Source organism: Notamacropus eugenii, chromosome 1 (genome assembly GCF_028372415.1).
Source record: "Notamacropus eugenii isolate mMacEug1 chromosome 1, mMacEug1.pri_v2, whole genome shotgun sequence".
Taxonomy (NCBI): domain Eukaryota; kingdom Metazoa; phylum Chordata; class Mammalia; order Diprotodontia; family Macropodidae; genus Notamacropus; species Notamacropus eugenii.
The window spans coordinates 434,323,637-434,335,875 of record NC_092872.1 but is presented as its reverse complement, the minus strand read 5'-3'; the positions used below and the strand labels follow the sequence as shown (position 1 = coordinate 434,335,875).

Here is a 12,239-nt window from a genome sequence, read left to right as displayed (position 1 = left end):
CAGATGTAATGTTCAGAACAGACAGAAACATTGTCTCCACCTAGCAGCGCTTTGTCTTTGTCTGTTCAGTTCTGCAGTTATGAGAAAATGCATGGCATTGTTTCCATTCATAAAGCTAAGCCTCATAAGGCTGCTTTTTCCAGAACTATTACAGACTTCTTTTTTAAAGCACACAACAGACACAAGTAGACCCTTATTCCATCAGTATCTGCCTGTCATTCACACGCTTTCCATGGCATCAGCTATTAAGAATGTCTATGAATCCCTGTTACAACTTGCTCAATCATTTCAGTGGAGAGTGTCTCACATCTTGAAATCATTGAGTAAGCAAGCATTTTATATGGAACCAAGAATAGAAGCTTAAGTGTCTGTAGAAATCAATAAATTTAACTAGAAAATAATAAATTAAACCAAAGAGACCCCCAAGTAGCTAATTGAACACACATGTAGATGAGACTGCTGCCACAGAAATGAACTTCTAACAAAGAGCCAATGGAAAATATGATGCTTAAAAATAATAGTCATTAAATATATCAGGGAAGAGTATAGATAGACAGCTCCCTGCAAACCTCTCCTTTCCACCACAGTCCTCCCCCAGGACTTTATCAGAGCATGATGAGGACCCTGAGTTCCCCAAGACTATACAGAACAAGAGACTGCATGTTCTGCCAAGTACCGCCAAGAAGAAGCCTGATTACAAAATTGTCTGTTGCCAGAGGACAAACCTAGCTCATTTAGGAGAGGCTCATCATCAGATTAACCACATAGGGATAAATTCTCAGCAACAGCAACTCAGAACAAATGTTCTGCATTGGTGGAGGGAGGAGCCACAAGGACAAAACCACCAGCTGAAGTATTAAATTAATTCAATTCAACAAACATTTATTAAGCATCTACTACGTGAGGCACTGTCGATAAGCATACAGTAGTAAAATGAATAAATGTACTTGATATGCAGGCAGATATATAGAGGAGCTCTACTTACAGGTTCAGGAAGAACTCCCTACATTGGCCAGTCAACTGGCCAATGGTCTGTGACTTAGTCCATAGACTTGGTGGCACAAAGAATTACTTATCCAAGGTCACAAAGATAACAAGTCTTAAAGGTGGCCTTTTAACCCTAGATCTTCCTGACTCCGAGCCAAGATACTAGCCACTCAACCACATTGTTCTATATAGTCATGATGACAATAACAAAGCATTAACACTAATAATAATAATATCATTACTATCAAGAATAATCGCTGATACTTATATGGCATTTTAAGGCTTACAAAGTTTTTAATATACAGTATCGCATTTGATTTACCACATAGAAAATAAGAGGAAAGAATATATGTGTATTTGAAACATATCTGTGCATTCAATCCAATGGTATGATGAATGTTTTAAAATCTAGAAGGATTTACTTAAACATTAGGAATATCAATATATGCATATGTGACAATATTCATAATTACACCAAGGAAAGACAGACGAGATCACACAAGATGAAGAGACATGGATGAGCTACATGCTACATCATAGGACAGAATATCCACCTCAATAAAGACAAAGATCCACTCAATTCTTCAAACCTGGAGTATTTTGCATAGAGTGGCTTGATCAATATCTGTATAGCTTAAATACTGGGAATAAAGAAACTGACTACCTAAGGAAAAATATAATCTTCCAAGAAAAACTATCTTCTCTTTCACTGCCTAGGATATTCCTAATGAAAGAAAGATTGAAATAACTACAATAATGCAGTCTCCAAGCTCAAAGCTACCTTTCATGATCTCAACCTTAAATGTCGAATAGCTGCCTGCTTCTCTAATTAGTCATTCCTAGGTTTGTCATTCACCATCAAAATTAGAAAGGCATACTCTCAGGCTTTTCACTTTCTCTCTTTTTTTGACCCAAATAGGTGACTCCATGGCCTACCACAACGGAAGGTCCTTCTCTACGTATGACAAGGATACAGATTCAGCAATCACAAATTGTGCTCTGTCCTACAAGGGAGCTTTCTGGTACAAAAATTGCCACCGAGTCAACCTTATGGGCCGGTATGGTGACAACAATCACAGTCAGGTGAGTTTTTCTGGGAGGCCATGAAACTTAGGGAGATAGATGTGCCTGACACACTCCTACATTAGGAGATGCTGACTAAGTAAGTGCTAAATTGGAATAGAAAGAATATTAAACTTGAAATCATAAGACCAAGGTTTGACTTCTGGCTTTACCACTTACTAGCTTTATGTGTCTGGAAGTCCCTTCACGATTCTTGGATTTATTTTTCTCAAATGTAAATATGGAGATAAAAAATTTAGAAACAATAAGTATTTACTAAGTGCCAGGCATTGGACTAAGTGCTGGAGATACAAAGAATGGCAAAAATCATCCTCTTCTCTTAAGGAACTCACAGTCTAATATGAGAGACAACATGAAAACAGCTATGTACAAACAAGATAGATGATAAATTGGAGATAATCAATAGGGGGAAGACATGATAATCAAGGGGGTTTGAAAAATGCTTCATACAGGTGAGATTTTAGCTAGGACTTGAAGATTTTAGCTGGGACAGTCAGAAGTCACAGATAAGGAAGGAAAGCACACCAGGCATGGGGTCCTGTGAAAAATTCAGAGAGTATCTTCTTTGAGGAAGCATATAAAAAAGGAGCTTCAGAATATCAGGGTTGCAGTGATTTTGCTTGCCAGATCAGAAGAGTACTTATAAAATCAGCTATCCACATCCCTTCATTTTGTGGATAGTAAAATTGAGGCCCAAAAGACACACACATCAGTGTTGGCATGACCAGGATTCTAGAATCTAGGTCTTGCAAGTACCTGGCTAGTGCTCATTCTGCTTCACCACACCGAGATTAGGTATCATCATACCACATCCAAGAGAATGCCATAACCTTATCTTGTCTTCTAGCATCAGTGAAGTAACAGAAGAGCTTGATATTTTTTTTTTAAATGCTCCATGATATTATGTTCAAAGTGACCTTGGAACATAAAACTGAGAAAATCTCAGAACAGGGAATATCAGAGCTTAGAAGGTCTGAGCTTGAAAATAAAACAGTTTAGAGATATCTTAGAGCTGTAACAGACTGTGTGTGTGTGTTTGTCTGTCCTTTGTTGCCAAAGAAGACCATGCCATCAGAGAAATAATGACATGACTTGCACTTGACTTTGTTTTGAGTGAGGGAGGTCTGTACAGGTCACCAGCCTCACTTCTCCTCCAGAGTCATCTGAATCCATGACCAACAGACTTTAGAATAATACATAATGTTAGATTTGGAAGAAATCTTAGAGTACAGAATGTGAGAACTAAAAGGGACAAAGAAAATAATCTTGTCAACTTTAGACACGAGAAAACTAAGGCCTGGGGAGATCAAGTGACTTGTCTAAGATCACACAGCTAGTTATTGGCAAAGCCATAACTTTGAATCTAGGTGTCTACAAAATAATGTAATGAAAAGACCTCTGGAGGTGGGATAGCTGGATATTATCTTCAGGATGCTACTCTGCTTGGTCACTAATTAGCTACATAACCTTTGGTAATTTATTTCCCTTCTCTGGGCCTCAATTTCTGAGAGAACCCAACAGGAATAATACAAGGGTTAGGTGATAGGAACATATATTTTTAAAGGCCTGGAGGCCCAGAGTTTTCTCAATAACTTCTTGTTATTGGCCACTAAGTAGTAAAGCTTTAGGCAGCGGATGAGACAGAACTTTTGAATTTAGACAGCTTGAGGTGAGATTTATTGTATGGAAGAACTATATTAAATGGCCCACTGCGAGATATCCTGGCAGGACTGGGCTGTGTATGATGTGAACACTACTATTTTTAGTTCTACTAACCCCTCACATACATATTTTATGCAAGGAAATACTTAGTATGATCTACCTTACTCTATTCAATCCATGATACCCAGTGTTAGGAAAAAAGCAGTGGGCTTAGATTCAGAAGGCCAGGCTTCAAATTTCAACTGTGTGATTTGCTCCCCATATTACCTTGGAACAGGTACATCCCCTCTCTGGGCCACAATTTCCACATCTATAAAGTGAAGGGTTGGATTTGATGTTCTCTAAGGTCTCTTCCATCTCTAAATCAAATAATGGATCCTATGGTAATGAGGTGGTTGTGTGCCCAGTGGAAATCAACTTGGATCATTTTCTCTTCCCTAGGGCGTGAACTGGTTCCATTGGAAGGGCCATGAGCACTCAATCCAGTTTGCTGAAATGAAGCTAAGACCTAGCAACTTCCGGAACCTAGAAGGCAGAAGAAAAAGGGCATAAATACTTCATGGACATCAGAGGGAAGAGCAGTAAAGGGATGGGGAGGGAAGCCCAGAGAAACAGAGGATCTTACCAAAGCATCAAAACCACTGGCCCCAAACACTGCTGGGGCCACAGTGTTGATGACAGCATGAGCAAAAGTGCCGATCTCACATGCTCTTCGGTAAAGTCCTTCACACCAAAGACAATGATCTCAAAAGGGTTTTCTTTTCGGTTTTCTTTGGGGGTTTTTTGTTTGTTTGTTTATTTGTTTCTGCAAAACTCTTCCAGTGACAATTTCATGGGATCTTTCTCTTGGGTGGCTCTGGGGAAGCACAGGGAGCAGGTTGTACATTGGTAGTTTGTTTTAGAACCAACCATATTTTACACAAAACTGTACAATTAATTATCATTATTATTATTAGCTATAATTAAATGTGTGTCATTGGAAGGCTTTTTTTTTACATTTCAGACAACAGAGACCAGAAAAGCAATACCATTTCGACTGTAAGGATGCAATTAATATGATTAATATTATAATAATAATGATAATGATGATGAGGATGATAATAAATAATAATAAACTAAGTGTTTTTAAAGAGATCCATGCTTTCTAAAACACAGCAGGACAGTGTCTGATTGTATTTTTTTTTAATAAAAGCACAATTACTTTTAAATGTACTTGTCAGACTTTCTTCCTACTTTGAATCTGTGTTCTACCAAATTCAGCATCTTTGAGAAAAGGGAAGAATGGGTCTCACTTTGAAGACCTAATTGTAACAGGGCCTGGACTCAGAAAGAACCATCAAGTTTCATCGTCTGTAAAATGAGGAGGTTGGACTCAGTGACCTCTAAGGTTCTGTCCACTTCTGATATCCTACTGGAGTCTCATTTGTAATGTGAGTCATCCACTAGGTGAGTCATTAATAGCCAAGGTTGACAGGAGCTTTGAAGAAAGAAGTGTGCTGTGAGCTCCTGGTCTGAAGTAGCTGAAATGTACATTTAATGGGTCACTTTTTCAGTGTAATTGGCTGTCTTCCCTGTCAAACAGTGAAAAATTACTTACAAAAGCAAGGAATACAGAACAGGGAAGATTTATCTTAGGGTTCATTTTTTTTTCCATCTGAGAGCAAAGAACCTCTACCCAATTTCTGTGAACTCTGTTCTTAAAGCAAAGAAAACAAAAAGATTGTTTTTCTTAAAAGAGGGTCTCTCTCCTTCTATGTTTCTCTTTCTCCAAAGTGAACTTTTTTGCCTCTGCTTCCTGAGAAATGACTAAGGGAAAAGAACATGAATGAAGATAAATAGCTATGAGATGGTTATAAACATTAACATCATCATGACAGACTGTGCAAATGGAAGAAAGTCTGGACAGAGGAGCCAAAAGGAAAAGGTTTTAGTTTTTGTTCTGGAATTTCATTTTCTTCACCTGAAAAATGGGTATAATAATCTCTGTCCTTCTAACCCTGGTGAGGTCGTTGTGAGAATAAAATTAGATATCTATGAAAGGATTTAACTAATTCATTCACTCCATAGACATTCACTGAACACTTATCATGCCTGGTATCGTAGGGTGGGAGGAATGTGAGGATAAAGGCATGGCCTCTGCCCTCTAGGGGTATACAGTGCAGTATGAGGAAATGAGGCATATGGACAAGCTACTATAATACAAGACAAGATCTTAAGAGATATGTAAACATGGAGTTCTAAACACCTAGAATGAGTCTAACAAAGTCCTTATACTAAAATCATCCGCTTTAATATAACAAAAATGATATATGTATATATAGTTATAGTGATATAGTTCCTACTATACACCAGGCACTATGGCAACCACTTTACAAATGTTATCTCATTTGATACTCACAACAACCCCAAGAGGTAGTTGCTGTTATCTCCATGTTACAAGTAAGGAAACTGAGGCACACAAAAGTTAAAACCAAGGTCACACAGCTAATAAATGTCTAAGATTTGATTTGAACTCAGGTCTTCCTGTCCAACACTTTATCCACTACACTCCCTAGCTTCCTCAAAGGAAAGAACCCAAGGGTTCTTTCTCTCAAAGCCCTTGGGCTCTTACCATAAATTCAAATAATCTTGAATATGTGTTTTATCTTTCAATGGCAAATTAGAAATCATATATGAGTAAGAGAGAGGAGAGGGCACCAAAAAGTAGGCAAACTATGAGCAAAATCAATGTATCAAGTAAAAATGGCCTTAGGAAGAGACGGAAAATTTAGAACACAAATTCAGATGAATATTTCACCTGAGTCATTAAGAAAAAGTTCATTTATATTCATCATTATCTGGTCCAGAAGGTAGGAAAAGAAGTATACAACATATTTTGGAAAGACTTTTTTCTCCAAATGAGTAACATAAACCAAGTTTTGGTACTTAAATTTCATTTATCTAAAAAATATGAAACAGTCTGAACAATACTAGACATTACTAGATATTTTTTCTCATATGGTAGCTACCCAAATGATTACATCACCATGGTGCCTGCTCTCTAAGCGTTCATAATATAGGAGTAACGAAACCAACACAGATATACACATTCTTCTCTCTCTCTCTCTCTCTCTCTCTCTCTCTCTCTCTCTTTAGACAATGAAAAAGTTTAGGATAACTGCGATTTACAACTAGGTGACAGAGAAAAGAGACCTCAGAGATAATCTAACATGGAAACAATAGTTAGACATTGACTGACAAAGCCAGGGTCCAAAGGATCTGAATCCTATAATGATGAGCCCCCTGAAGATGCAACTTGAGATATATGTAAAGCTCCATCATGGAGCTCAAAGAAAAAAACTTCACAAATATAAGTTGGAAGAGGTGTGACTAGACAGACAATTCATTTTTAAAAAAAAAAATTTAGTAGGGTTTAGTAGACTACATGTTCAACAGACTTTAAGCGTGTGACATTCCAGGGCAATTAGCAGGGAGGAGGAATCCTAATGTAATCCCAGAATGCATGGAAGAAGAAGAGTGTTCAGAATAAAGAATGTGAGAACACTTCTGTATTCTGTCTTAATCAGATGCTGCTGAAATCAATTCTGGGTAGCCCTTTTTTTAGAGGGAGAGACACTGACATCCAGGATAGTAAGGTGTTGCAAAACCATGGCATAAGAAGATGGATGGGAGGAACTGGGAAGTGTTCAACCTGGGGAGGAAGGATCTTAGGGACATGATTCCATTTTATTTTTCAGGTTTGAAGGATAGTCATGAAGAAAAGGGATTAGGTTTATTCTTCTTGGCCTCTCAAGGCAGGACTAAAATCAGAAGGTAACTATTTCAGATATGGTGAATTCTAACCAAATACAAAGAAAGATGTTCTAACAATTAGAGTTATCCAAATGTGGAATAGGCTGTTTCATGAGAAAATGCCTTGAATTTCCCCTTAATGGAAATCTAGCAAATATCGAATTACTATTTGTCGGTGATGATGCAGGTTGACATAGATGAGTTCTTAGGTCCATTCCAATTTCATGCTTCTCTTATTTTATCAATGAGGAGCCTGAAGCCCAGAGAACTTATGTGACTTACCTAGGTCACATTAAGTATTAAGCTGCTAAGGTATTGAGAAGTAGTTCCAGAATTGAAGCCTAGATCCTCTGACTCAATACAATTCTGCCCACTATGCCATCAAACAGCAACCTTGCAGACAAGGTAAGAGCTAAGTGGCTGAATGAAGTGGTCAGTAGAGCAAACATGGGAAAAGTCTTTATTCAAGCCAAATGACATTGTTATTAATTGTTATCATTGCTCTTCCGACGAGTCCAGGAGGGCTTCATGGAGGTGATTCCAAGAACTTCCCAACAGAAGGAAAGGGGATCAATCAAAGTTTTGGAAATAACCTTAAAGATCCTTTAGTCCAAACTTCTGTTTCTATAAATGAGGAAACTGAGACCCAGAGAAAGGAAGCGACTTAATGACTATCACAAAACTCATTAGTGTTGCACTGTTTGGCTAGGTGGGACTAGAAAGTGAAAAGAATAGTTTTTATCATAAACTGTAATTTTTAAGGAGGCTAACAAAACAGGAAGATAAGAAATGGAGGGCAGTAAACAGATGAGTTTAAGAGAAAGGAAAGGAGTCCATCAGAGCTGCTCTGAATCTACTTAGCTCAATACAAGGAGTCTTTCCCCCTGAACCTTTCCCTGGTCCTGAGTTTTATACCAAGGGCTAAGCCTCCCTCAGAGGGCTGGACTAAGGCCCTTTCCAACTCTAAATCTATGATTCAATGAACAACCTTTCATAACAGTTTTCCCCTCAGTCGTTCAACTTTCAATTGAGTCCCATTTGTCCCGAGCATCATTAGACATCACTTCATCCACATATCACATTGTAACCAACTGTCCGTGGACAATTAAGGGAAGATGTCATAGACTCCCAGAATGTTAGATCTGGAAGAGACCTTAGAGGACATTTACTCTTTCTCTCCATCCCTCCCACACCTGTGTCTGTCTCTCTGCATTACTATCTCTCTCTATTTCTCTCTCTGTCTGTCTCTGTCTCTCTGTCTGCCTATCTCTATCTGTGTCTCTTTGTCTCTGTGCCTCTGTCTCTCTCTGTCCCTGTGTGCCTCTTTTCTGTGCCTGTCTCTGTCTCTCTCTGTCTCTCTCCCCTCTCAATTTTATAAAGGAAAACAAAAACAGTTTCAGAGAGATAAAGTGCCATGTCCAAGGTCATAGAAGGGATCTATTGGAAGAGTCAAGATTGGAACCCAGATCTCTCCATTTCCAGTCAAGGACATTTTTTTTTCTCTATAGAGCACTGCAATCAAAATGTTCCAACCCCAGGCCAAAGATTGACTTAGGTCTTATAAGTTCAGATGGATTCCTTCACCAAACATCGACATAAATTTCAGGAAATTAGAGTTAAGATTAATATAGTAGCAAGAGCACTAAATCTGGGGTCTAGGGACCTGGGTTCTAATACCAACTCTGTTATTTATTAACTGCATAATCTCTTACACACAGCACTTTGATGTTCATAAAGCATCACTTAACTTCTCTGAGTCTTAGTTACCTTCCCTGTAAAATTGTAGGGAGAAAGTAGAGTAGAAGACCAGGGAAGTCTTTTACAACTCAAAGCTTTTTGAGTGTATGTTCTGACTGTCAATCCTGGCTCTTCCAGTTACTATCTGGATGACTCTGAACATATCATTTCCTGTCTCTTAGCCTTGGTTTCCTATTCCATAAAATGAAAGGGTTTAACATAAGATCCCTTCTAACAGTAAAATCCAATGCCCTTGTTTAAAGATCCTCATCTCCTCTCCTGTTTTTGCTAAGGCTATAAGGTCAAAGAGGCATGTGTCTGTCACGAGTGATCTGAGACAGACACTCCTGGGATTTAAGAAAGGTCACCAGTCTAGCAGCAGTACCTTATCATTCTCATAAACACACAGCAACAGGGACAATTGCTGAATTGGACTTCACTTTAAAAGGGAAAAAAAATCAATCCCCAAGTAAATTCTCTTGGGAATCACCAGTAAATTGCATTTTTAAATGAAATACCGTTAGTTGATTGGTCCCCAAAATGTGCCCTGAATTTCATCCAAATGGAATGTGATGGAACAGAAGCCCAGATCAGAAGAATTCATTGCTTTGGCTTGGTTAGATACTGCCTAGTTTATCTGGCTGTAATAATTTCTGTCATTATAGGGACACAGTTTGCTGTTCCAGACTGCAGGAAATATTGCTTGCATTTCAGTCATAGCAACGATCCCATTGCTGCATAAACCAAAATAAATCAAGGCTTTGGCAGGGAGCCCCATGACTTCTGACACCAACATAGACAGTGAGTTCAGAATCTCCTGGCTGGGTTTTCCACCACTATCAACTTCAGCTTGACCCTAGCTTACTGAGGTTCTCTGGAGCCCACACAGGAATTCATACCCACACTCGTGCTTATAGAGAGGAGAATAAACTCCTGAATGTTGGGGAAAGACCAAAGAATCCCCAAGGGCAAAAACACAGAAGCAAGATATCTTAAATTAAGAGAATTTTATGACTGAATGTAACCCTTAAAGATCTACTCCCATCAATGTACAGAGGAGGACATGGAACTCAATTTATAGAAACAAAGGTTGGTTTTGATTATTTCCTTTCCTTTCAAGGGGACTGGTGAGGAGGAGGACATAAGAAATAGTGGGAAGAACACTGACCTTGTAAGCAAAGGGCCTGGTTTCAATCTTCCGTCTGCTACTTGCTCCTTTTATGACCTTAGGCAATTCACTTTCTCTTCCTGGGCCTCAGTTTTCAAATCTGTAAAACTAAAGGGTTGGATGAGATCCTAATATGAAGAACCATAGATAACAGAGATGGAAGAGACCTCAGTCTAGTCAGACATCCTGGATCTTTAAAGTCCTTTCTACTTCTAATTTTGTGATCTTTTATCTAGATGATCTTCAAATATCCTTTGTAACTCTCAAAATCCTATCCTAGTGTGTTTTTCACTTTTTACCTGTTGTTATTTTTTTAATCAGGTAGTTCAAAACTTCCAATGTTCTATCTGTCTTAAAAACAGCAAAGAAACAGAGAGAGAAAGAGAAAAAGAGAGAGAGAGAGAGAGACAGAGACAGACAGACAGACAGACAGACAGACAGACAGAGACAGAGAGAGAAAGAGAGAGGGGAAGAGAGAGAGAGGGGGGGGGAGAGAGAGAGAGAGATAATAGTTCACTTCAAAAGCATTCAGACTCCATAGTTTTTCTCTGGATGTGGATAACATTTTCCATCATGAATTTTTTGGACTTGGTGAGACAGACATCTTAACTATAGAGAAGCATTTGAGTAACTAATAGCTGTTTCAACCTGTCTTCTTTTGTTGATTTAAAATTTACTTTTAAAGTTGTCCGTTAAAAACTATTTTTTTACCAAACTTCTCATTACGAGAAGTGCTATTTGATACAGTTTTCCCTCCAAAATATTCCTTCCCTAAATACCCAGTCTTTCTGAGGAGCCACCAGGAGCAGACTCTGTGAAAAGCCTTTCTTGACAATGCTACTTTCTATTTTCCTGCTCCTGGATTAACACCGAGACATCTGCACACCTATGGAAGGGAAGCCTGATTCCCTGCTGCACTCCAACCCTCAGGCCATACCACCATTCCTAGTGGTTCTAGGTCAGGACCTCCCAGTCTCACTGCCACTTGACAGATGGACAAGGTTGCTCCCACTACTTACATGAGCAGAGTTGTCATCAATTAGCAATGTTCAGGCCTTGCCTTCTGCCTGACTACTATGCTTCCAAACTCTCAGGCATTCCCAGGGGACTTAACAATGCACCTAAGAAATCCTTAGCCTTAACAGTCACCCTTCAGCCTTAGAACCACTAGACCCTCCCATTCACCCTATAACCGAACTCTTCTTTGTGTGTTGTTTTCAGCATAGAAAGTGAAATCCTTGAAAGCAGGATTTTCTGTTTGTATCCCCAACACACCACAGTGTTTGGCACATGGTTGGTGCTTAATAAATTTTTTTCATTCATTCATATTCTGACTAGAAATGAAACCCCACATATAAGAAAGTAGGGATAAAATGGAAGGATGATTTCCAAGTTCTCCTTGGAGAGGAAAATTAAATTGATGAAAGTTGGCTTGATCAAAAATTTTAAAGAAGCAAAAATGAAGTTGATCTCAAAGTAAAACTTTGGGTCTTCAACCTTAGTCAAAATTTAGTGAATCTCTATGTGTACATGCTAGAGAGGAAAAATCTACCAGATGCAATTTACAACTGTTTGTTCTAAGGAACTACAGTAGATAAGAAAGTCATAAACAGGAACCAAAATTTGTTTGTTCCGAAAATGTATCAACAAGAAGTTAAAATTATTTGTTTAGAGATTTTCAACTGTTAACATCTAACATGCAAGGGTTCTTGAAATATATCCTATGTCCTGTCTTAGAAAAACTGTAAAAAAAATAACTCTATGAGTTTGTTTCCTTGATTAAATCAACCTCAAGTCACTTAATTGCATC

The 12,239-nt window shown here is 38.5% G+C and overlaps 1 protein-coding gene and 1 long non-coding RNA gene across 10 annotated transcripts in view; one reads left to right on the top strand and one right to left on the bottom strand.

Annotated features, from left to right (window-relative positions):
• Positions 1-4,940, top strand: part of TNC (tenascin C) — a 114,959-nt gene extending 110,019 nt beyond the window's left edge. For all 9 annotated transcript variants that reach the window (XM_072631745.1, XM_072631737.1, XM_072631738.1 and 6 more), the window contains 2 exons: positions 1,907-2,070; positions 4,174-4,940. In XM_072631745.1, coding sequence (XP_072487846.1) covers positions 1,907-2,070; positions 4,174-4,284 — 275 coding nt within the window. In that variant the 3' untranslated portion in view covers positions 4,285-4,940. The remainder of the gene's footprint in view (positions 1-1,906; positions 2,071-4,173) is intronic.
• The window catches only part of LOC140519055 (uncharacterized), a 57,549-nt gene that overhangs the window by 31,016 nt on the left and 14,294 nt on the right, over positions 1-12,239 (bottom strand). Inside the window, exon 3 of the long non-coding RNA XR_011972080.1 lies at positions 10,430-10,537. This is a non-coding gene — a long non-coding RNA (uncharacterized lncRNA). The remainder of the gene's footprint in view (positions 1-10,429; positions 10,538-12,239) is intronic.